The sequence below is a fragment of the Eucyclogobius newberryi genome, unplaced genomic scaffold (genome assembly GCF_026437365.1).
Source record: "Eucyclogobius newberryi isolate DKJ021-1_F unplaced genomic scaffold, fEucNew1.0.hap1 SCAF_21, whole genome shotgun sequence".
In the NCBI taxonomy this organism is placed as follows: domain Eukaryota; kingdom Metazoa; phylum Chordata; class Actinopteri; order Gobiiformes; family Gobiidae; genus Eucyclogobius; species Eucyclogobius newberryi.
In genome coordinates this window covers 10,797,710-10,820,782 of record NW_027315846.1, presented here as the reverse complement: position 1 = coordinate 10,820,782, position 23,073 = coordinate 10,797,710, and the positions used below count along the sequence as shown (strand labels likewise).

Below are 23,073 nucleotides of genomic sequence, written 5' to 3'. Positions count from 1 at the left end.
AAATCATCCTTCAAACTCAACAATGTTGTCAAAATTTGCCAATGTCCATGGTCAAATCCAAAGTCTTCAAGTTGTTGGAGTGAGAGACGGCTGTCCTTCATCATGACTTTTCCACTTGAGTATTCAGCCAAATTGATTGAAGTGAAATGGAACTAGGCCCGGTCCTGGCAGAAATATAATCATGAAATCAATTCTATTTATGGGTAGCGTTTGACAGCTGTATGAAAAAGTCTGGGGAAGACAGAGGGATGGACACGCTTCAAAAGTGAGTGCCAACAAACAACATCCTCCTTGTGCGATCAGCTTCAAATGAACATTTAAATACTCCAGAGTCCAGGTACAGCCATCAATCACATCAACTGCCTTTGTCATGAGCAGCACTTTTACAGCAGTTGACAAACAGAGAGGCTGATCTTTGTGCATTTGATAGGAGCGACAAAGCCCTTGACATTACAAGAGTGTTATTTGTCAGAACATATTTTCATCAAAAACCCAGAAACGTTGTTTCTTCATAGATTTACATGTGGAGCAATCGAATCTAGCTGTTTTTATTTTCCAAAGCCATAGTTAACTAAAAGTGTAGAATGTAGAAAGAGAAATGAATTGATCATAAAAGACGGATGTTTTCACAAATTAATTTATGTCGAGGCTGCTGATTCTGGGGGACTCTGAGGTAATCACAGAGTGTTTTTCTTTTCCAAACGGCATCTTATTTAAGTGGACACACATAATTAAGAGCCCTTTTTGAAATGTTTTATTCGTTTGGTTACGGTGGACAGGTCTCACAGTGATCTGACAATGTGAAATAATAAAATAACAATTTGCAGAATAATTAAACACCTCATAGCACTGACATCACAGTCAAGTGCTAACTTGAGTCAAAGCTGAAGAAGAGCCCAAATTAGAAGCCGGGTTTAGATGAATGAAAATTGGTTTCTAAAAAAGTCCATGCAAAAATAAGAGACAATCATCACAAAATACACTTGGCTTGCCGATGCTATCCGAAGTTACGTAATTTCAAATGTTTCATCACCTAAATAAATGGTGAAGCCAATCTCCATATTAAGGTTTATGTTTAATGTGAAAAAGATTATATTTAGTGTTCACTAGATACTAATTAGAAGCACACAAAGCCAGAAATCGCAGCTTAGAGTAAGTTAGCCTTTTGCTCCAATGCACATAATTATTATCTAAAATAATGGCGATAGGAAAGAATACAGGGGACTAGCTTCAAAATGTTAACATTTTCCTGGACTAGCCGAGTTGCAAAATTATTGAACGTTGGGTCTACTGGTTATATGTCTGTGCTTGTTACCCTCATAACTAACTAAGGAAAGATTTGGTAAAGTAAAAACTAAACTACTGTGCATCTAAAGCCGCGTTCAGACCAGGGCATTTAATTTGCACCCGACGCAGGAGTTGGATGCCTGTACATTTGAAGACAGACGCCTCGGGCACTCGTCCAAAAAATAAACTCACTAGCAGACGTGCGTCAACATGGACTTTGAATGTAAACTGGACGCTTTTGGACGTCGCTGCACTGTTTATTGGCCCCTGCCCACACTTCACTCATGTTGTCCCTGCCTTACACCTTCTCCACACTGGGAGCAAAACATACACCTAGGCGTATCGCACAGAGGTGTTAAGTCCTTCTGGTGCTCTGGTCATAACTATAAGTTGGTCTTAACTTCACGATTTAAGTCGGACATAGCTTAAGGCCAGTCGTACAACCAGCTAGTGCACACAGCTCCAGAGTCAGCTTCACAAAGAGTCTAGCCAATTGTTTGTACTCCAAAGGGTTCAAAAACAGCTTCAGTTTGAATTAGGGCTCATTTTAGGGGTTTTGGGAAGAATAGGCCTTTATTAAGTGTAAAGCAAACACTAAGCCCAAATAATATAACTACCTACTGTATTTAATTTCCTCTACAGGGGGTATTCAACCTAAACAGCATTAGTTCAGCTGACGCTGGGATATCACCTCTCTCTCCACTCTTTCCTCACTCTCTCATTGTCTTTAGACGCCCTGAGTGTTACTAAGTATGGCAACTCGGTCCAAGTGACACATTCACCTGTGACACTTGTTCTCTCCTGCTCGCAGGCCAAAGCTGCACCTGTGGCCGTTGCCATGGAGAGGCACTGACCTGGAGGGGTTTTTCGAGATGAGGTCAAAATCAGCTGCACCTGTCTGTCAAGTCAACACCTGCCATCGCCAAGCCGTGCAAGACCCAATGGCAAATGAGTTTAAACTTCTCCAAGGGCTTTTGTTCATGTTTTAATTGTATTTATTTACTTTTTTTTTTTTAGCTTTTCTTCTCCAGAGATGTGCAGTGATTGCCTTTGAAGAATGTGCCTCATGATATACAAAGTACATGAAGCAAAAGAAGATTGAACTGCTGTTATTGATTATGGCGTAGGGAAACAGAGGTTTTATTGACTGGTGAGGCATATTCAGGCTCACAGATCTAGTTTTAAACCTTTTCATATTGGGGCAGCTTACACCATCCTAAACGCATGCCAGCATCAACAGAAAGTTACCACAAGGGGTTTGGAAGCACAGCACAACATCACAGGGACAGGAAGGACATAATCAAATGCCCAGCTGCAAAACAACAACCAACAAATTTCATTGAATCAGCCATGGGACCCAGTCAACTCCATTTGGGCTAAATTATGACTGGATTACATTTTCAAACGCACGAAACGCAATCAGGCTGCTGTCAATCACATCCCCTGTTTAGTCTCTGAGGTCATGGGATGCCCACAAGTTAGATTTGTTGTCAGAGTCAAACTTTCTGGGACAGTATTATCTATAATCTTATTATTGCCTTGAAGAAGTAACTAGTTATTTGATTTTTGGGCTGAACAATTAATTGCATTTGCAATTCCATCTCGATATTACAAAATGCGAATATGTAAACGCAGAGGCACGCAATTATGGCCCTTTCAGAAACCACACATGCGTCCTGCATTTGGAGGTGAATGGAGCAGCACCCTCCGACTGTGCGGCCATGTGAGTGCAGCCACAGTTCCAGTTTCATTGTTTTATAAGCTGCTCCTCTGAGTCCTCCACATGTTTGTACTTCACTTTTCTCGGTGTGGTTTGGGTGGACATTAGATTGAGTTGATTATAACGCTGTCACACGATGGATTTAGACTTTCATAGAAGGCACACTGAACAATATCAGCCTGGGTACTCGCACTGACCCTCACTCTATTGCGCTCTATCGGTTCTCCCTCTTTTTTATAAATAGCAAAACTCGCTCTGCTTATGTCTTTGCTATGGCAATTTGAGAATCTGATAAATGGATATAGCGAGTGCATTTAGATCGCTTCCTTTTGGCCCTTATTCCATGGGCATAATAAGTGAGATCCCTGCGCTCTTTTGCGCCTCCCTTTCTGTTCCAAGTCTAATTAGTTCAACTTACACCACAAACTTTCCTGCTTCAGCAATATAGTATATAGATTTGGTCAAACTTCATATTATGAATACATAATACATAATACATTATGAATATCTGATACAAACATTTTCATTTTTATTAGAAAAATATATGTTTTTGACACAAAGTGTATCGGTGATCGGTATCAAAATTTCAGATGATCGTATCAGCCTCAAATATCCCGATCGGAGCAACTCATGCATTGCACATGATTTCAGATAAACTGATTATTATTACCATACTTTTCTGTCTTTAAGCCGCTACTTTTCCCTCATGCTTTGAACCCTGAGGTCATTACAACGGTGCATATAATTTCTCGATTTTACTGGCTAATGGCCACCGGGGGGTGCTCTAGCAGGAAGCGCAAGCGTTTGACACACCGAAAAAGAAGACGTCAGTGGTCATTGGGGGACACATCATGTTTTCTATATTTTAAGCTTGAAAACTATGTGTGTTTTATTACAATCAGACTTATATTCACTGAGAGATGAGTCTAATGAGGAAGTGAATCTAGACACAGCAAAATGCAAAGACACACGTGGAGCGCGGACATGCAATATACGGCGTACCTGCCGAATTGAAATGAAACTTTCTTGGCCCTACCTGCCTAACAAGTCAAAAGAAAACATGTGCATTGCTATCATGGACCATATTTTGCAAATATTTCATGTTACAACGCAACACTCATTCGATAAGCTCACACAGAGTAATCAAGAACCGAGGGGACAGTAGGGAAAGCTCAGATGATGAATTTCAAAATGCTGTGTGTTTTATTTAGTCTAATTAATCCCGCTGTGCAGCGGACCGCAGGTGCATCGCGAGAACCCCAGTTCAAAAGACAACTGGCGCTATATTTATGCTATAAAAGCTGTGAACAAGCTGGATTGTAGCCTTGGGTTAAATTTCATCCATGGTCTGCATTCACTCTCACACTCATTTATACAGCAGCATACATGGACACTGTAGGCAAAGTGTCTTGCGTAAGGATACAACGCCACAATGGCAATCCAGCTGTCTCCCATCCAAGGACCATCCCAGCTTAGTTTCCAAGTTGGTATGGCCACCAATCTTCAAATGTTTCACCATGCCACCCAATCAAATATTGGGGGCATTCCAGCAGCACTGACCTGGGCCAGGGCTGAGCTGATTCCCATAGAGGAGGATGTCGTCTCCGCTGACAATTGGAGAGTCCTGTCCCTCTTCACGGCCCTCGCTGCCCTCTTCATGCTCCAACTCCCGCTGCTCTGGGGACACAACAGCACAGGGTAATCTCTGAGACCACGCACCTGAAATATCTTACATTTGAGTATGTGATGTTTCTAAAACTCTGAGGATTTTCTAAACAAGGGGTGTCAAACTCATTTTGGGCCGCGGGCCTTTATATACCCTAGAAATAGTTATTATATATACTCTAGTAATAGTTATGTGTGCACAAGTCTGAAAGACAGTCCATATTCATGCAACAGCAGCAGGAACAGGAATATGGACTTGTGATATTATTTCTGAAATTAAGTGTTACCATGTTGATACATGTTTATAGTTTAATCTTATTTTAGTGACAAATTATTCACCTAGAGAATCAAATTAGTTTTTTCGCAGCAGCTTTACTCTGTCATGTTCATACTTTATGACACTGACTTGTGTTTTTAGCTGTTGCCCCTGATCTGTCCAGGTTTTGCACTGGTTTGGATGTTTTCCTCACAGAGCTGTCATCACAGAAGTTTGTTTTCTTGTTGTTAGCTCCACTTTAGCGCTGCTTTTAGCACAGCTATAACGTCTACAAAATCACCTTTCTTCATTCCACATGTTTCCCAAAACCACACGTCTTTTTCCTCGCTCAGATCTGTACTTAAGTCTGTTAAGTGCACAACAGCACTTCTCAGCACTCTGCACTTACGCCAGCAGCACACACAGCAGTGCAGAGCAGCGCGGGGGAGGGGCCGCAGCTGCAAAGGATTGTGATAAAAATGCTAAATTAATAAAAATAAACTAGAAAGGTTCGGCAGTTCGCATGTTTGACACCTGTGATCTAAGCGGTGGCTGCCCACGAGTCCGAAGGTTTACTGGTCCCAAGGTTCACGAGTCCGAAAATTCAGAAATTTTAAGGTTCACACGTCCGAAGGTTTATTAGTCCGAAGGTTCACCAGTCCGAAATTTCACAGAAATTTTAAAAATTTCACAGAAATTTTAAGGTTTACAAGTCCGAAGGTTTATTAGTCCGAAGGTTCACGAGTCCGAAGCAGTGTCTCCGTGCAGCGGGCTCTCCTCGCCTCCCTTTGCCCCACACACTGCTTTTTGGACTTTTCTAGTGTTGATGCACTTTTTATGATTAAACTCACGTATTTTCCATAACCGACTTGTTTCTGTGCATAGCCTGAGCTCCTTATCGTATTATTTATTTATCACAACATTGTGACGAGCCCCAGTGCGTGTCTTCGTGCGCATTTCACAGACTGACTACATCCCGATGCCGTCTGCACCTTCACTTTAGCCTATGAGGAACTTTCGGACCAGTGAACCTTCGGACCAGTGAACCTAAGGACTAGCGAAATTTCGGACTTGTGGGGGGTAACCATCTAAGCAGCATGCAAAGTAGATGGAGCTCCATACCACTTTACTCATGTTCCTTCAAATTTAACTTGTTGTTTTGTAATTTACAATATCAGCTATTCTAGAAAGTGTTTTTTTTTTTTGTAATAAACAAACTAATATTCAGCAAGAAACGTAGAAAAAGATTAAGTTGTACAACTGAATATTTTTCTACAATAGAACACTCCGGGACAAATGATTTTTATGAAACCTTGCAAGTCATTTAGGATTTATTGTCTTAATAATAATTTGGCATGCAATCTGAGTCTCATTTCCTCGTGGCGTGGACAGCCGAGTGGTTCTCCCACATGTCAATCATTCCCTGCCTGCTACTGCACACCTGCAGGCTCGTTCTGGCTCGTTCCCAGGATAGCAGCACGTTTCCCCGGCTGCGCATGCATGGTTGATATGCCGGAGTGTGTTTAGCGACTTTCTTCAGTGTACAGTACAAAATGACGACAGAGAAAGACTGAGTTTGAGCTCAGAAGAGACGGAAATCAGCGGCGACAAGAGATATGATGTGATTTGTTGCGCTAATAAACAACAGGTAGGTTTGATGGTAGACGTCTTGGAAACAACAAGGGGGTGGGGGGGGGGGGGGGGGGGGGTGAGTGTGGTGAGTGTGCGCATGCGCATTTGAAAAAAGAGACCAACAGTCACTTGAGTTCTCAAATCGGCGAAAAATCCTCTTTTATTCCTTTAAATCTTTATACTGGCAATAATTTAATTAAACTGGAGCCAAATTCAGTATTGTATTCTTATTTTTATAAGGGCTTATAAGACACAACTGAGGGTATTAAACATTTAAAATAAGAAGATCAGTATTGGATTGGAGACCAGTTTTGAAAATTACAAACATTAAAAGATTGGTATCGCTTGAGAGGCCAAAAAATTTGATTGAGACATCCCTAATATAAACTGGATTTCTGGGCATCTCTTATTTTTCTCTTCAAAATGAGCCCATTCCCATCTATTTCTGACCATACATTGTAAATAGAGCCCAAAAGACTAAGAATAGCATCCAAAGATCCAATAGAATCATCTAGTATGCCCTCTAAAGCCACGTTTTGACTGGCCCAGGTCCTTCATCCCTTGAGCAGCAGACGTAACCAAATATAACAAATGTTTCCCAAGTAAATAACATCTAAATCACACCTGAAATATACTTTTTTCATCATATAGCTAATTGCAGCGATTCACAAAATGAAGTTTAATAATTCCAAGTTTGTAGCACTGTGAAACATCCGATTTCTGGTTTATCATCTGTTTATATGGCACGCCTCGGTGCCGTGTTTACATGTCTCCTTATAAAATGCGTTGGGTTGATTAATGTTTTATGCAGTATGCACTAGAAATACAAAAAATAATCAGCTGATGCTAACGTGCGCTAGCTTTGATTTGTTAAATTTGTCAGCTTAACAAATATAATCACTGGAAATCACTGGAAATATGGTGGTTTATCACAAGATCAATGTTGTCTACTTTTTGTCATTTGGTTTTATAATTATGCATTCTCTATTAATATTTGATTTATTTTATAAATATAGTAGCGTAGTAATATGTTGTCCTGGGATGAGACATTACACTGATGCTATTCCTTAACACATTGAGAACACAATTCAACCTAGAATATGAAACGACACAGAAACATCAGACATTTGTGTGGCATGCATGGGAGAAAACGCGGGGACTGTGTCAGCCAGGCCGTTGTAAGGAGCCTGGCTGACCCTCCTGCGTCTCACCCCCGCGTCTCACCTCGTTTTTTCCCATGCTGGTTGGTTTTATTAGATATTCTGGAATAGGCGGGTCACATTTCTCATTGGTCAGCCTCACATCAAGGCACTTGGTATTTTTCCGTAGAGATCAAGCCTTGGGTAAACATTACCCAGACTCCTCTGGGTTATCACCCCCCTAGGGTAAACATCCTTTGGCCCATCTTTACGACCCCTTCACAAATGCAGTTTGTCAAATGCCCGTTATTCTCTTAGACTAATGATGCAGATAAAATATCACTATTATGCAGATAAAATACATCACGGAAATATACTCATATATTCACATTTTATCACATTTCCCTCCTGTTTATCAAAGCATTAGTCTACTGTCTCATATGCCAAACATATTACTCTTTTCAGTTTTCAACATGTCTTTCATATTGGTGTTAAAATGACACTTTTACACACAAAAAGTTATGCACAGTTCTCAACATTGAACACACTTCTTTTCTCTCGGCCCACAACATGTCTACAGCATTACTGTCCTAAATTTTGAGTCAGATTGGTTAATCTCTGTAATTTGACAAACAGACAATTTATCTTGTCTATAATTTGTGCGGTGTGATGGGAAATATAGAAGTAAAAGCGGAAAGCCCTTAAACCCGCTGCTCTCTGGTCAGTCACTTTGACTCGTCAGGGACCTCTCTGGACACCCCAATAGAATCAAATACGTAGTATCAGGTGCTACTGGGACCAGACTGTCCACTAACCTCTCGACCTTGACCCTGTGGTATGGTTCTGGGTGATGCTGGTCTTTGTTATGACCATGGCTGGCCACAAAAGAGATACATAGGCACAACGTCCCACAAGTGTCCCCACACCACCATACGTCCTCTCTTGGTTTCTTAAGAGACCTTCTTCCGCTGCTCGCTTCGGTCACACATGACACATATGAACTGGTACATTTCCCATCTCAATTCATAATCTCATTAACATTACATGTAGTTATGTTGTAGCAGATAAAAAAACTCTCTTAGTTAGTGTAAACAACTGTGGCTGTATAATATGCCATTGTGTTTCTTCAGCTACTGTCACATACGTCATAAGGCGCTGGTACAGCTGGCAGCCCGGTGTAAACGCTCTCTCTTCTTTCTCACACTTATTGTGCTTTATCTCCTATATTTTGTAAATATAATTAGTATATTTTAACTATTTTACTGTACGATAGGGACACGCGCTGGAATAGTTTTTTAATTCAACTGTTTTTGACTTTTTTCGGCTGGATTTGAGCGTTTTTCGTTGCGTTCGTTGTGTTGTTGTGACGTGAGCTAGCTCCGAGCGAGCCCACCAGCCCCCCCCCCCCCCCCCCCGCGCCCTCCGGCCGCGCTAAAGTACGGCGTGTCGTCGGTACACGTTGATATACACGTTTATATGAAAGAGGAACTTCACGAACGATCGGGACACGCACTGGAATCGCTTTAAATTAACTTGTTTTGACTTTATTCGGCTGGATTGAGTGTTTTCGTCGTGTCGTTGCGATGTGTCTTGGCTCTGAGTCCCCCGGCTCCGGCCCCGCCCCCCGCCCGGCGCCGCACCGCGTTTACACAAAGGAGGAACTCATGAAACTGCGGAGAACTGTCGTCTTACCCGGAGATCGTCACGTTATCCCGGCGGATATCCTAAGGAAAACGCAACGAAGCAGACGGGCTGGACGTAAACTCCGAGAGAAGAGAGGAGAAAACAGGAAGTCGGTTCCCGTCGTAGTCATGGGTAACGTGAGGTCCCTTCAAAATAAAATGACGGAAATAGCGAGCCTCATGCGGTCCCAGAGGATTTATAGGGACAGCAGCGTCTTGATTTTCACAGAGACCTGGTTAACAGCAGAAATGCCAGACTCTATTGTAGGTTTGGACAATTTTCATCTGCTGCGGGCGGACAGAACTAGAGAATCCGGGAAGAAAAGAGGTGGAGGTCTGGCGGTGTATGTGAACACGAGCTGGTCCAAACCCGAACACTGCACAGTGAGGGAGCAGCTATGTAACAAGGATATTGAACTATTGGCTATTGGCATGAGGCCATACTATCTGCCCCGGGAGTTCTCACATGTGATTTTAATCGCAGTCTATGTGACCCCGTCTGCCAATGCTGAAAATGCTTGTGAAGCACTGCTCTCCTGCACTTGTAGGCTGCAAACACAGCATCCACAGGCTCTCTTCCTCATCTCTGGTGACTTTAACCACGCTTCTCCCTCTTCTGTCCTACCAACATACACCCAGTATGTTACCTGCCCCACCAGAGAGAATAGAACATTGGACTTGTTTTTTGCCAACACCAAGGAGGCTTATTCCTCTTCCCCCCTCCCTCCCCTGGGCAGCTCGGACCACAACCTTGTACATCTGAGGCCTGTGTATGAACCCATCGTGCGCAGGCAGCCTGTGGTGTCCCGTGAGGTGAGGATGTGGTCTGCTGAGAGCGAGGAGGCTCTGAGGGACTGCTTCAGCACCACTGTCTGGACTGAGCTTTATGACCCACATGGGGAGGACATCAACACCATCACAGAGTGCATCACGGACTACATCAACTTCTGTTTTGAGAACATTGTTCCCTCCCGGACGGTGCGGTGTTTTCCAAACAACAAGCCATGGACTAACCGTGAACTGAAGGCTCTGCTGAAGGAGAAGAAGAGAGCCTTCAGGTCAGGGAACAAGGAGGAGCTGAGGACTGTGCAGAAGGAGCTGAGGAGGAAGATCAGGCAGGCTGAGGCCGGCTACAAGAGGAGGATGGAGGAGCAGCTGCAGCAAAAGAACATTCAGGGAGTGTGGAGGAGCCTGAAAACCATCTCGGGCTTCAAAATCCCCCCTGCCCAGACAGAGGGGGATCTACAGTGGGTGAATGATTTAAATGCTCACTTCTTGAGGTTTGATCGGTCACCCGCCCCTCCCCCTGCACAGCTGCATGCTCCCTCTTCCACAGCTGGACAATGCCCTGCATCTGTTCCTCTTCGCTTATCTGCCCCGGACCATCAGCTCCCCACTTCGCCTGGACTCACCCATCCCCCCAGCACACGGTCCCCCTGCCAACCACTGACTGTCACAGCAGCACAGGTGAGGAGTGAGCTGAAGAGGATTAAAGTGAGGAAGGCAGCAGGACCTGATGGCATCAGCCCCAGGCTCCTTAAGTCCTGCGCAGATGAACTGTGTGGAGTTATGGAGCATGTCTTCAACATGAGCCTGAAGCTGAGGGTGGTACCACAGGTCTGGAAGACCTCCTGTCTGGTACCTGTGCCTAAGACACCGCGCCCCAAAGACCTCAACAGCTTCAGGCCAGTGGCTCTCACGTCCCACCTGATGAAGACACTGGAGCGGCTAGTCCTGGACCACCTCCGCTCCACCGTGAGCTCAGCCATGGACCCGCTGCAGTTTGCATATCGGTCTGGCATCGGAGTGGAGGACGCCGTCATCTCCCTGCTGCACCGCTCTCTCTCTCACCTGGAAAAGCCTGGCAGCTCTGTGAGGATCCTGTTCTTCGATCTCTCCAGTGCCTTCAACACCATCCAGCCGCTGCTCCTGAGGGACAAGCTGGAGACGGCTGGTGTGGAGTATGACCTGGCAGAGTGGATCCTGGACTACCTCACAGACCGACCCCAGTTTGTGAGAGCCCGGAACTGTGTGTCTGACACTCGGACCTGCAGTGTGGGGGCGCCCCAGGGCACTGTCCTCGCGCCCTTTCTCTTCACCCTTTACACTGCAGACTTCAGACATGACACGGACAGCTGTGTCCTGCAGAAGTTCTCTGACGACTCTGCCATCATCGGACTCATCACGGACGACGATGACGCGGAATACAGAGGACTGGCGCAGGACTTTGTGGACTGGTGTCAGCGGAACCACCTCCTCATCAACGCGGGGAAGACCAAGGAGATGGTGGTGGATTTCCGCAGACGCCACCCCACTGCCCCCTCACCAGTGAACATCCAGGGACGGGACATTGAGAGAGTGGACTCATACAAGTACCTGGGTGTTCATCTGAACCACAAACTGGACTGGACTCATAACACAGACGCACTGTACAGGAAGAGCCAGAGTCGGCTCTACCTCCTGAGGAGACTCAGGTCTTTTGGAGTGACAGGGCCACTCCTGAAGACCTTCTATGACTCTGTGGTGGCATCAGCCCTCCTGTACGGTGTGGCCTGCTGGAGCAGCAGCATCACAGAGAGGGAGAGGAAGAGGCTGGACAGAGTCATCAAGAAGTCCAGCTCCGTCCTGGGCTGTGCTCTGGACTCGGTGCAGGAGGTGGGGGACAGGAGGGTCCTGGCTAGATTCACATCTATGCTGGACCATGAGTGTCACCCCCTGCAGGACACTCTCTCTGCTCTGGAGAGCAGCTTCAGTGAGAGACTGATCCACCCTCGATGTGCGAAGGAAAGGTTCCGTAGGTCTTTCCTTCCTGCTGCTGTCAGACTTTATAACAAAAACTGTTAGTACTGAACACTCGCAATACTGACCTAACCTAATACTGATGTGCAACTCTGTCATATGTGCAATTGCTGTTGGAATTCATGTGCAATTCATGTGAAATTCATGTGCAATCTATGTGCTGTCGTGACACATATTCATGTGCAATTACTGTCGTGATCACATGCAATGGTATTTATGTATTTATTTATTTATTTGTCTATGGGAGTTTTTTATTTATTTATAGGAGATCTTCTACTGAAAGTGTTTTTCAGACTTCCTATAAGTGATCTGTTCTTCTGTATCTATCTCTGTATCTACCTGCGTTGCACCAATGAAATTTCCCCATGTGGGACAATAAAGGAATATCTTATCTTATCTTATGTCAATTATACATTGTACATTATACATTATGCATTTCATAACCTTTCAAGTTGATCACTTATTTTCTTCCCTCTATATTCCATTAACCGGCATACACAGTTGTGTATGTTGATCGATTGTCCCGATTGTCCCGTGCATAATACAGGTGTTCAGCACCCATATTATCGTCATCACTTGATGATGATAACTCGTTGATTCTTTTTCACAGAGTATGGTACTCTGCGCACCGTAGCCTCTGTCTCTCGTTCATCGTAGCAGAGTATCGTACTCTACCGTAGACTCTGGACAAAACTCATACAAACAAAGTCCTGCGTCTGCGATGTTATGGATCTGCCGCTGTGTTGTCCAGACATTTCTCTCACTTTCCCATGAGAGCACCCATGTTCTCGTCCCTCCAATGGTCGGTGTGCGGACGACACGGTGTGGCTCCGTCCACTTTGCTCGTCCACCTGGCTCGTCTCTGTAAACACCACATCTCCAACTTGCTGCGGTGATAAACAAAGTCTTTTCGACAGTTCAGTATATTTCAAACAGTTTTCTTGTTTACAATTTTTTTTTAGAATTTTTTGATTCGGAATATTTGTTTACTCCATTTGATAAATGGCTTTGCCCATTTCTCAAACTTCTACACTTAAACAAAATTCTATAATCCAGATAGTTTACAACGTTCACTAATCCAGGATGTAATCAAGGAAGAGATGGAATTGCGTCTGTCACTCCAACTCCGCAATGTCACCTCTTGACCTTTCACAGTTCAGTGGTCACATCCCTGGCTGAGCCCCTCCTTCCACGGCGCTGGGCCCATGTGTCTGTGTCTGTAATCCGACACTGCCTCTGCGATCTGTAACTTGTAAATCTGTTTTACCACCATTTGTTTCAAACTCCAAATGTTTCAAACTCTAAATGTTTCAAACTCTAAATGTCTCAAACGCTAAAAGTCTGGTGTCCACGTGTGCATGCGTATGTATGTATGTGTGTGTGGGTGTATGTATTCAAATACATCAAACAATAATAATTATCTCAATAATTCCCCCGTTGAGCTGGCCATAAGGCTCAGTTCACAACTTAGAATTTTTCACATAATTCATAATTCCACATCTCCTCTGTTTGTGTGGCCTGCATAAAGTCACACATCTAATGTAATATGTGCTTATCTTTTATATGTGCTTCAGGTAAGTTTCAAACTCAATCTCTCACACCTGCTCATGTGGTGCTTTACAAACATTGTGTATTAGTTTGTTCTAACAAGTCTGTATGTGTATTAAAATCAAAATGATTCTAAACCTTCCCCTGGTTATAGTTTTCACTATCTTCAGGTAATCTGCGGGTCTCGTAAAATTTATTCTACTGCATTACACTCCTCCCCCCGGGTCCGTCCTGACTCCGTCCTGAGTCCTGTAATGTTTAGTTCCTGTTATCACTGGTTTTCATAACTTCTATAACGTCTAAATTTAGATGATATTGTCTAATTTAAATCTATTCAATTCTTGATTGAATCTCCACAATCCTTCAGGTAATTCCTTTAGAATGTCAAATTCTTTCGCTGTTAATGTTAACTCTTCTCCTTATTACCCATCACGTCAACCCTCCCCCTGAGGTGGTGTTGCTCTTAATTGTCACTGTGATACGTAAAGATAACGACATCTGCTCCATCCTGAGTCCTCTCCAGATTATTTGCCAGTCAATAGCCCCTGTTATCTCTGGCTATCTTTTATGACTTGGTGTCCTGTTGTCTTTAGTTAATGACCCATTCATGTCTTTCCAAGGAGGACATCGGACGTCACTATTTAACTTATTCCCTCACTTACGTCTACATGCAATACGAGGTTTCCTCATGATAATACAAATAAATAAGTTACTGATATAACTTTTACTATCACTTTACTTACTGCCCGTTCTACTTCTATGTCCAAAAACATCAGTAGTCACTAATTTACCCATATTATCACTCCCAGGCCCGTGCCTGTATTTGATCCTAAATATAAAAACCCTTCTGTCTTTTCGTCCTGTACTTTCTCCTAGTCATGCATTAAGTCCAAAAGATAATTTTCGTCAAGTCCAATAATAAAACAAAACAAAACATAACGTAGGTTTGTTCTGTGCACTCAAAAAACACGATACCGTAAAAACACAACTTTTGTCTTCTATGTTGGGGACAGGAAATGTCCTGTCTGTGATCACATTCCCCCAAAATATTGGCCATTTATAAAAATCTGAATTCATCTTCATCTCTTATCAAGTTTAATACAATCTTTATAATTGATTGTTGTCAATCCAAACAAAACCCTTAAATTTGTTCTACAGAGCTCTCAAATACTAAAATTTGAAACCAGCTGTGTTTAATTCCTAATTTCATCAGTTCAGAGCGTCCTCTGAACTGCTTTCCCTTCTCCTGCCTTGTTGACCCCCCTTATCTCCCCCTCTCTGCCACGTCATCTGAGCACACCGGAAGTCTCCCTCCAAAATCCTCTTATGACTTTTCCTTTGTCTTTTTACAGTTTGGGGTGATAATTCTGGCATTATGTGGTCTCGGTCGTCTGAGAGAAATGCTACTTGCTTTACAGACAGGTCATATCTCAAGCTTCTAGTAGAATTTCTTATTGATTTTCCACCGGAGATAATGCTAGGTGTTTAAAGATTCACCCGTGACTGCAAATTTTAGATCTCTCAGAATAACGCCTTGTGACCCTTGTATGATTAATTGTGATTCACACTTGTTAGTTAATCACTTATTAATCCTCATTCACACATTCACACTTCTCTCTTACTTACTTCGCTCGTGCACAGCGCTTACATTCACACATATTTCCTCAGTAATATTAAACTGGGTATTTCCTCAGTAATACCTAAACTGGGTATTTCCTCAGTAATACCTAAACTGGGTATTTCCTCAGTAATACCTAAACTGCGTATTTCCTCAGTAATATGAAACTGGGTATTTCCTCAGTAATACCTAACTGCCTTGCTTTATGTGAGAAACTTATCTCGTCCATAAGCCTACAATATTTTTCCAGTAAATATCAAACTAATGCATAAAACGTTTTATGGCTAACTCTTTTTCACACACAAAATTTTGTCTGACCTTCTTTGTCGCCTGTGTTCTCCTGCTGCTTCGAAACGACGCGCTCTCCTCGCGGAGACTGAGGTGCGATGGGCGGCCACAGGAAAAGTGGACTTCTTTCAGCTGTGCACAGACTTCACCGATTCACCCGTCAATCTCCGCGAAGGGCTGCTTGTCGTCCGGCTCGATAGGACCAGAAAATGTCCTGGGATGAGACATTACACCGATGCTATTCCTTAACACATTGAGAACACAATTCAACCTAGAATATGAAACGACACAGAAACATCAGACATTTGTGTGGCATGCATGGGAGAAAACGCGGGGACTGTGTCAGCCAGGCCGTTGTAAGGAGCCTGGCTGACCCTCCTGCGTCTCACCCCCGCGTCTCACCTCGTTTTTTCCCATGCTGGTTGGTTTTATTAGATATTCTGGAATAGGCGGGTCACATTTCTCATTGGTCAGCCTCACATCAAGGCACTTGGTATTTTTCCGTAGAGAATATGAGATATAATATAATAATATGAGACCACATTTATGTAGCATATATAATGCTGCAGTGCATTAAAATTGGAGTTGGACTAGTACCAGAAGTTTAAGGTTCGGCTCGGAGGAAAATGAGGTGTATTCAATGAGACAACTGACAAAATGCTTGTAGCGCTGAGTGGTGTTATTTACAGTGATTGACAAATATATACAATATTTACAGTTGTGCACAATTAGAATAATGGTCCATATTTCTGAACTTAATCAGTTCAACGCGTTAACAAAGTTCCAAGTGCAGTGCTGCATAGCTCAGTCCACAAAAATAGAATCCAAGGGTAACTTCCAAGGGTTTCAGAGTATGAATCAGTGTATCCACTAGCATATTGTGTAGGATATAATGTATGTGTGGGGAGCGGCTGCAGCGCCTCCTACCGCACCGGCAGATGTTTGCACTCTCTCGGTTCGTTCTGGTTTCTTTAGCTCGCCATCCAGTTCTGGAACCTGGCCTGTTCAAAACAGGACCATGAATAAACAACAAAATTATTATTATTAATTAATAATAATAATTATAATTCGACATTAGATCATGCTTAGATACAATATTTCATGTCATCTGTTCATCTCAATCAGTAATTAATATTCCCAGTGTTTTGGGCATAAATAGTTACAGTGTTGAGCATAAAGTGAAATTAACATTTAATAATTTAACTTTAAATCATTAGATTTCAGTGTCAGATTCAGCAAAAGTTGAAGTGCAAAAATGATACAATTTAACATGAACGAGTGCAGCCAGCGCCCGCACCGGCTGACAAGTCCGTGTTAACTGATTCAATCAACAGTAGCATAGCATGTTAGCTTCGAACAATAACAAAGCACTCACCAGGTTCACTTTAAGTATATCAGTCAAACAAAACACAAGATCACAGGCAGAGGCATCTGCAAAGTCGATGGCATAACAGTGAATAAGCAGAATATCCGTAAAATGTAACGTTTAGAGGGCTAATCGCCTACCTGCAGCCGCTTAACAACCTCGAGGCCCACACTCCTCCCGAACAACTGCGCGCGGCCATGTTTTAAAGAGCTTAGCGCCGCAAATCTCGCGATACGTGAGCGAAGTCTCGCGATAGTTCGGCAGAGACGGACCAGGCAGGCAAAAATGAAGCAAAGGGACCAGGCAGGCAAAACGGAGGCAGAAACGGTCCAGGAGCAGAAAATCACCTGGGTTACACCCTCCCCCCTTTAGATCATGCACGTCCCGTTGTATGGGATCTATACGAGTATTATAATTTAGAGACGGAGTCTGCTGCAGGAGTGAAACTAAGGACCTCAGCATAAACATTAGACAGGCTGTGAATTAAGTTTTGAACAACTGATATTAGTGGGTTACCCAGTGTGGAATAGCCAAGACGCTGAGGTGGTTGGCGATTACGACGCGAACGTCTAGCCCCTATGTCACCCTCTGATGACTCAGATTGAACCGGCCCAAGATCCCCAGCTTCCAGAGGTATTTCAGCCCCGGGCAAAGAGTCTTCAGGCACATTATTGGGTAATTCTCTGCCCTCAGGTAGATCGATGGATTCAGGTGAGGCAATTTCATCTTCTGACTCATTGCTGCTGAGTGTTGCTGGAACTTCTGCCTCAGCTGGTCTGGATTCTCCTGCAGGTACATGGTTCTCAGATGGTGTTGCAGTTGACAGGTTTCCAGCAGAAGGTTGTGGCAGTGGAAGCGCCGAGTCAGTGATATTGGTTTCTGGCATTTGCTCCAGTTCACAGGCTCCTTCCACACCAAATCTCACCGGAAGCTGAGGAGAATACTCAAGGATGACAGACTCAGTCTCCCATTCATCCTCACTCTCCGGCGCAGGATCAGCTTGTTGACTCTGGCTACGAGTGGGTGGTCTTCGAGCAGGAGCAGATTCTTGGGAGTCCTCAGAGACACAGTCTGGTAGAAACCCACAGGGCAGAAGAAGGTCGCGGTGGAGCGTGCGAGTAGCCCCATCCCTGGTCTCTGGTTTCACAATGTAGACTGGGAGATCACCGGCACGTTGAACAACCACATAAACCTCTTGCTCCCACTTATCCGCGAGCTTGTGTTTTCCACGGATTCTGACATTTCGTACAAGAACACGATCACCAATTTCTAAACTTGCAGGTTTTACACGCTGATCAAATCGGCTTTTATTCCTTTGACCGGACTTTTGGGCATTCTGGGATGCAAGCTTGTAACTTTCTTCAAGACGTGCTTTCAGACTCTTCACATATTGGGAGTGCGAAGATGAAAGCGATTCACGCAATGGTAAGCCAAAAGCCAAGTCAACCGGGAGCCGTGGCAATCGCCCAAACAGAAGTTCATAAGGCGTGAAGCCAGTCACATCATTACGAGTGCAGTTATATGCATGAACGAGTGGCTTAACATAGTCCTTCCACTTTGACTTCTGCTTGCTCTCGAGCGTTCCAAGCATGCCCAAGAGAGTTCGATTAAAGCGCTCGACCGGATTACCCCTCGGGTGGTATGGAGTAGTTCGAGTCTTCTTGATCCCAGCCACATCACAAAGTTCTTTAATCAGCCGTGACCCAAAGTCTGGTCCTTGATCTGAATGTAAGCGTTCGGGAATTCCATAATAGACCATAAAATCATTCCATAAACATCCGGCAACAGTTTTAGCTTTCTGATTTGCAGTTGGAATTGCGACAGCAAATTTTGTAAAGTGATCAGTTAACACCAGAATGTCTTTTGTATTGCTACTATCCGGTTCAATTGATAGAAAGTCCATGCACAATAGTTCCAGAGGGCGAGTAGTTTGAATATTCACCAATGGAGCTGCTCTTTCAGGTGGTGTTTTGCGTCGCACGCACCGGTCACAAGTCTTGATAAAGTGCTCCACATCGGCTGCCATCTTTGGCCAGAAGAACCGTTGTCGCACTAAATCCAGCGTCCGCTCTATGCCCATATGCCCCATGTCATTGTGGAGACTTTCCAGAACTGTAGAACGCAAGGCTGGTGGCAAAACGAGTTGAAGAACAACTTTATCCTCCTCCCGCTTACGTCTATAAAGGACTCCATCCTCCAACTCCAACCGATTCCACTCCCGTAACAGCAGTGGGAGCTCAGGAAGTTCCTTTCGAACGCCAGGAGGAATCTTTTCTCCAGTATTCAGCTGGTGGATGACTTCTCGAACTGCAGGATCGGCACGCTGTTCATCCCTCAAATCTGTGTGTGAAAAAGAGGGAATGACAGGTAAACCGTGCAACTCTTCTTCAGCAAAGCCAGCAGGGATGACTTCTGCAGAAACTGTAAGGGACTCGACCAGTGTAACGTCAGAGTGACTCAACCGAGATCGATGAAACGTCCGAACAAGGCTGCTCTGACAGATGGCGTCGACGATGTCAGGTGATAGCTCTGCAGTCTCGACTGGCCCAGATGCTAGCTGGTGAATGAGGTTCCATTCTTTCCTTGTGTAAACGTCGTCTGGAACTTCTGCATGGCAAAGTCTAGAAAGAGCATCAGCATCAAAATTATGTTTACCAGCACAATATTGCATTTTGAAAGAGTATGTAGACAACGCAGCTAACCACCTGTGGCTTGTGGCATCAAGTTTTGCAGATGTGAGTACGTAAGTGAGAGGATTGTTGTCTGTAACTACTGTGAAGTTTGCACCATATAAATAATCGTGAAACTTTTCAGTAACACTCCATTTTAAAGCGAGAAATTCAAGTTTATGTGCTGCATATCGAGACTCACTTTGAGACAAGCCTCTGCTTGCATAGGCGATGACTCGGAGCTGACCATCTTGTTCTTGATAAAGAACAGCTCCCAAACCGATAGTACTAGCGTCCGTGTGCAGGATATAAGGCAATTTTGGATTGGCGAAACCAAGCACAGGAGCAGATGTTAGCTTCTCGATAATGCTGTTGAAAGCAGCTTGACATTCTGGAGTCCATCTGTCTCCAAAAGACTGCTTCGGGTCATGGTACTTCACAGTAGGACTTTTGTCTTTAGTAGACCGATGGACGGGTGCATAGCCACGGGTAAGGGTGTTGAGGGATTTCACAATTGTGGCATAGTCTCTGATAAACCTCCGATAATATCCTGCGAAACCGAGGAAGGACCGAAGCTCCTTGAGGTTTCGGGGAACTGGCCAGGATTTGAGTGAGGATGTCTTCTCGGAGTCCGTTTCAACACCCCTCTCAGACACCACATGTCCAAGGTAACGCACACTTGACTGGAAAAACTTGCTTTTATCAGGAGACAACTTCAAACCAAACTCCTTGAGACGGTGGAGAACGTTCAGTAGCCGCTTCTCATGTTCTTCTAAAGTGTCAGAAAATATTATAATATCATCGAGGAACACAAGAACTTCCTTGAGGTTTAAATCCCCCATACATTTCTCCATGAGTCTCTGGAAGGTACTAGGAGCATTTGTTACCCCCTGCGGCATTCTATTCCATTCCCAGAAACCTAGTGGCGTAACAAAAGCAGTTTTAAACTTGTCAGCTTCATCCATTTGTATCTGATAATACCCAGATTTAAGATCCAAAACTGTGAACCATTTAGATCCAGTAAGAGCGGAGAACGACTCCTCAAGGTTTGGCAGGGCATAGGGATCTTTTATAGTCTGTAAATTCAGCTTCCGATAGTCGATGCAGAGCCTCACATCGCCATTCCGTTTACGGACCACCACGATTGGGGAAGCAAAGGGTGACTCTGACTCCTGGATGATGCCAGCTTCAAGCAGGTCTCGCAAATGGCTGCGAACAGCTTCAATGTCGTGGGGATGGATTGGCCTGGCTCGTTCCTTGAACGGTGTTTCATCATGGAGCTTGATGTTATGCTTAACTTTATCCGTACAACCGAAATCCAGATCGTTGCAAGAAAACACTTCAGTCATTTGGTTAAGCCTAGATGTTATTCGCTCTTTCCAGTCAGCTGGAATTGGAGAATCCCCAAAATTGTACTCCAAAGTGTCTTGCTGGGATTTAGATGAAGTCTGAGTGTAGTTAACAGTTTGTTGGGCAAGGATGGTTGGAGAAGCTGCAATGTCTGCGATGACAGCTGCTGCAGGAATAAGCACATTATGTTCAGATTCGTTTCGGATGACAACAGGAACTTTGTATGGAGCACGGGTCGGGAGCGTGATGAGGCAACTCTGAACACACAGACCACCAGGAAGTGGTGATGTGGGGTGTTCAATTGTGGCCCATTGGACTGTAGAGGGGTCATTCACTCTGGCAGAGCCCTCCAAGACAACAGTCTGCCCCGCTGGAACTAAAGCTGTCGTCTGACTCAGCAACCTTACAGTTCCGGCACTGCCCTCTCGGCTCTGTTGATATTTCAATTGAAGGAGCTTCAGGACTGCATAATAACCTTTGGCGGATGGTTGGAAGTTGGAGACATCACTGCCGAGGTACTGCTCATATAATTGCTCCAGAGTGTTCATACCAATTAAAACAGGTGAATTAGAATCAGGATGGGCATCCGGCACAACCAAGGCAAGTGTTGGAACTTCAAAGTCAACTCCCAAAAAATCTTTTGGAAAGGTAATAGTTATTTCCACATAGCCGAGGTAAGGAACTGACTGACCAGCTGCTCCCTCCACTTGTAGTAAATTGTAGAGTGGATTCACGGGTTGTTCACTGAGGGTCTCATTATAAAATGAGACTGGAACTGTAGTCACCTGTGACCCAGTATCCAAGAGACAGTAGTGGCTCAGTCCAGAAACTTTAACAATGGAGGAACACTTCGAGCCCACCAGCCCCTTTGGAAGTTGGATTGGCATATTGTTCTTTGATTGTAACATTTCAGCACATTTAACATTCTTCTTCTCTTTCTTGGGACGGGTTTGGTCCCCCTTGGCTCCCATCTGTCCCACAACAGGAACCGGACTTAGTTTAAATGTCTGGAGGAAGTGTTCTGCTGTCTTCTGGAAAACAGTTTCTTTTTTCTATCAACCAGTGCAGGATTTGGCTCATTTTCACATTGTGGACGAATGTGGCCATCTTCACCGCATCGGAAACAGTAACCGGGCTTGGACTGAGGAAATGTTGGTCGACGTGACTGTTGTGGTATAGTTTTTTCATTAAAGTGTGGCTTGGCAAAAGTCCTCTGATTGCCAGCCGTTAGCATAGCAAGCTGCCGCTGGACATCAGCTAGTTGTTCTGCGAGCTGCTCCGTGATGTTTGTCAAAGCAGCAACTGCCCCTCCTTCAAGATCAGGACGCGTGAACTGTGCATGGGCAGTGACTTTCTGGCGCGTAGACCCCAGGTGTTGCTTCATCCTCATAGCTTTAGCGGCTTCCCGGTCCTCTTCTGTGCGCAAGAGTAGTAACAGTTCTGCAAACGTGGGTGGTCGAGTCTTTTTCTGCTTCAGCTGAAGCTCAGCTATTAGTGTATTATCCCAGCACCCTCGACAAAACTGATTCAACAGGTGCCGGTTGACATCAGACTCAATAACTCCTCCCCTCTTTAAAGCAGAGTTCAAGGCAGCCTGGAGCCGCTGAAGATAAGCAGATGGTCTCTCACCAGTGTCCTGAAAGGTGTCCATGAATTTAGCAACCAATTCATCTCCATCTTGAACAGTTCCATAAGCAGAGTCAAGAGTATCCAAATATACTGCGGGCATTGTATCGGAACGCAGGTGCTTCACCACCTCAGCCGCTGGAGGCAGGAGACTGTCGACTATCCTCCGGGAGCGCTGGAGATCAGACACAGATGGATCCCTTAACAGCAGGTCAACTCCTGACCTCCAAGTTTCATAATCCGCCTCATGTGCAGGTCGGGGCAGCCGTCCAGAGAATGCCCGGAGCCGCTGATGGTGTATAGCACCCTCCTCATTCTTCACAATGTGTTCAACCACATATCTCTGGATCTCAGGCGGATGGACGTCCACGCTGGGGATTGTGCGTTTCATCTCTGGTTGTGGTCCGGTGGTGGGTGAAGGACGTGTA

The 23,073-nt window shown here is 44.4% G+C and overlaps 1 protein-coding gene across 3 annotated transcripts in view; it reads right to left on the bottom strand.

The window, feature by feature from the left end:
• The window catches only part of slc4a11 (solute carrier family 4 member 11), a 109,610-nt gene that overhangs the window by 52,109 nt on the left and 34,428 nt on the right, over window positions 1-23,073 (bottom strand). For 2 of the 3 annotated variants that reach the window (XM_072457173.1, XM_072457174.1), the window contains exon 3: window positions 4,568-4,684. In XM_072457173.1, the coding sequence (XP_072313274.1) occupies window positions 4,568-4,684 (117 nt within the window). The remainder of the gene's footprint in view (window positions 1-4,567; window positions 4,685-23,073) is intronic. The other variant, XM_072457175.1, reaches the window with a different exon arrangement.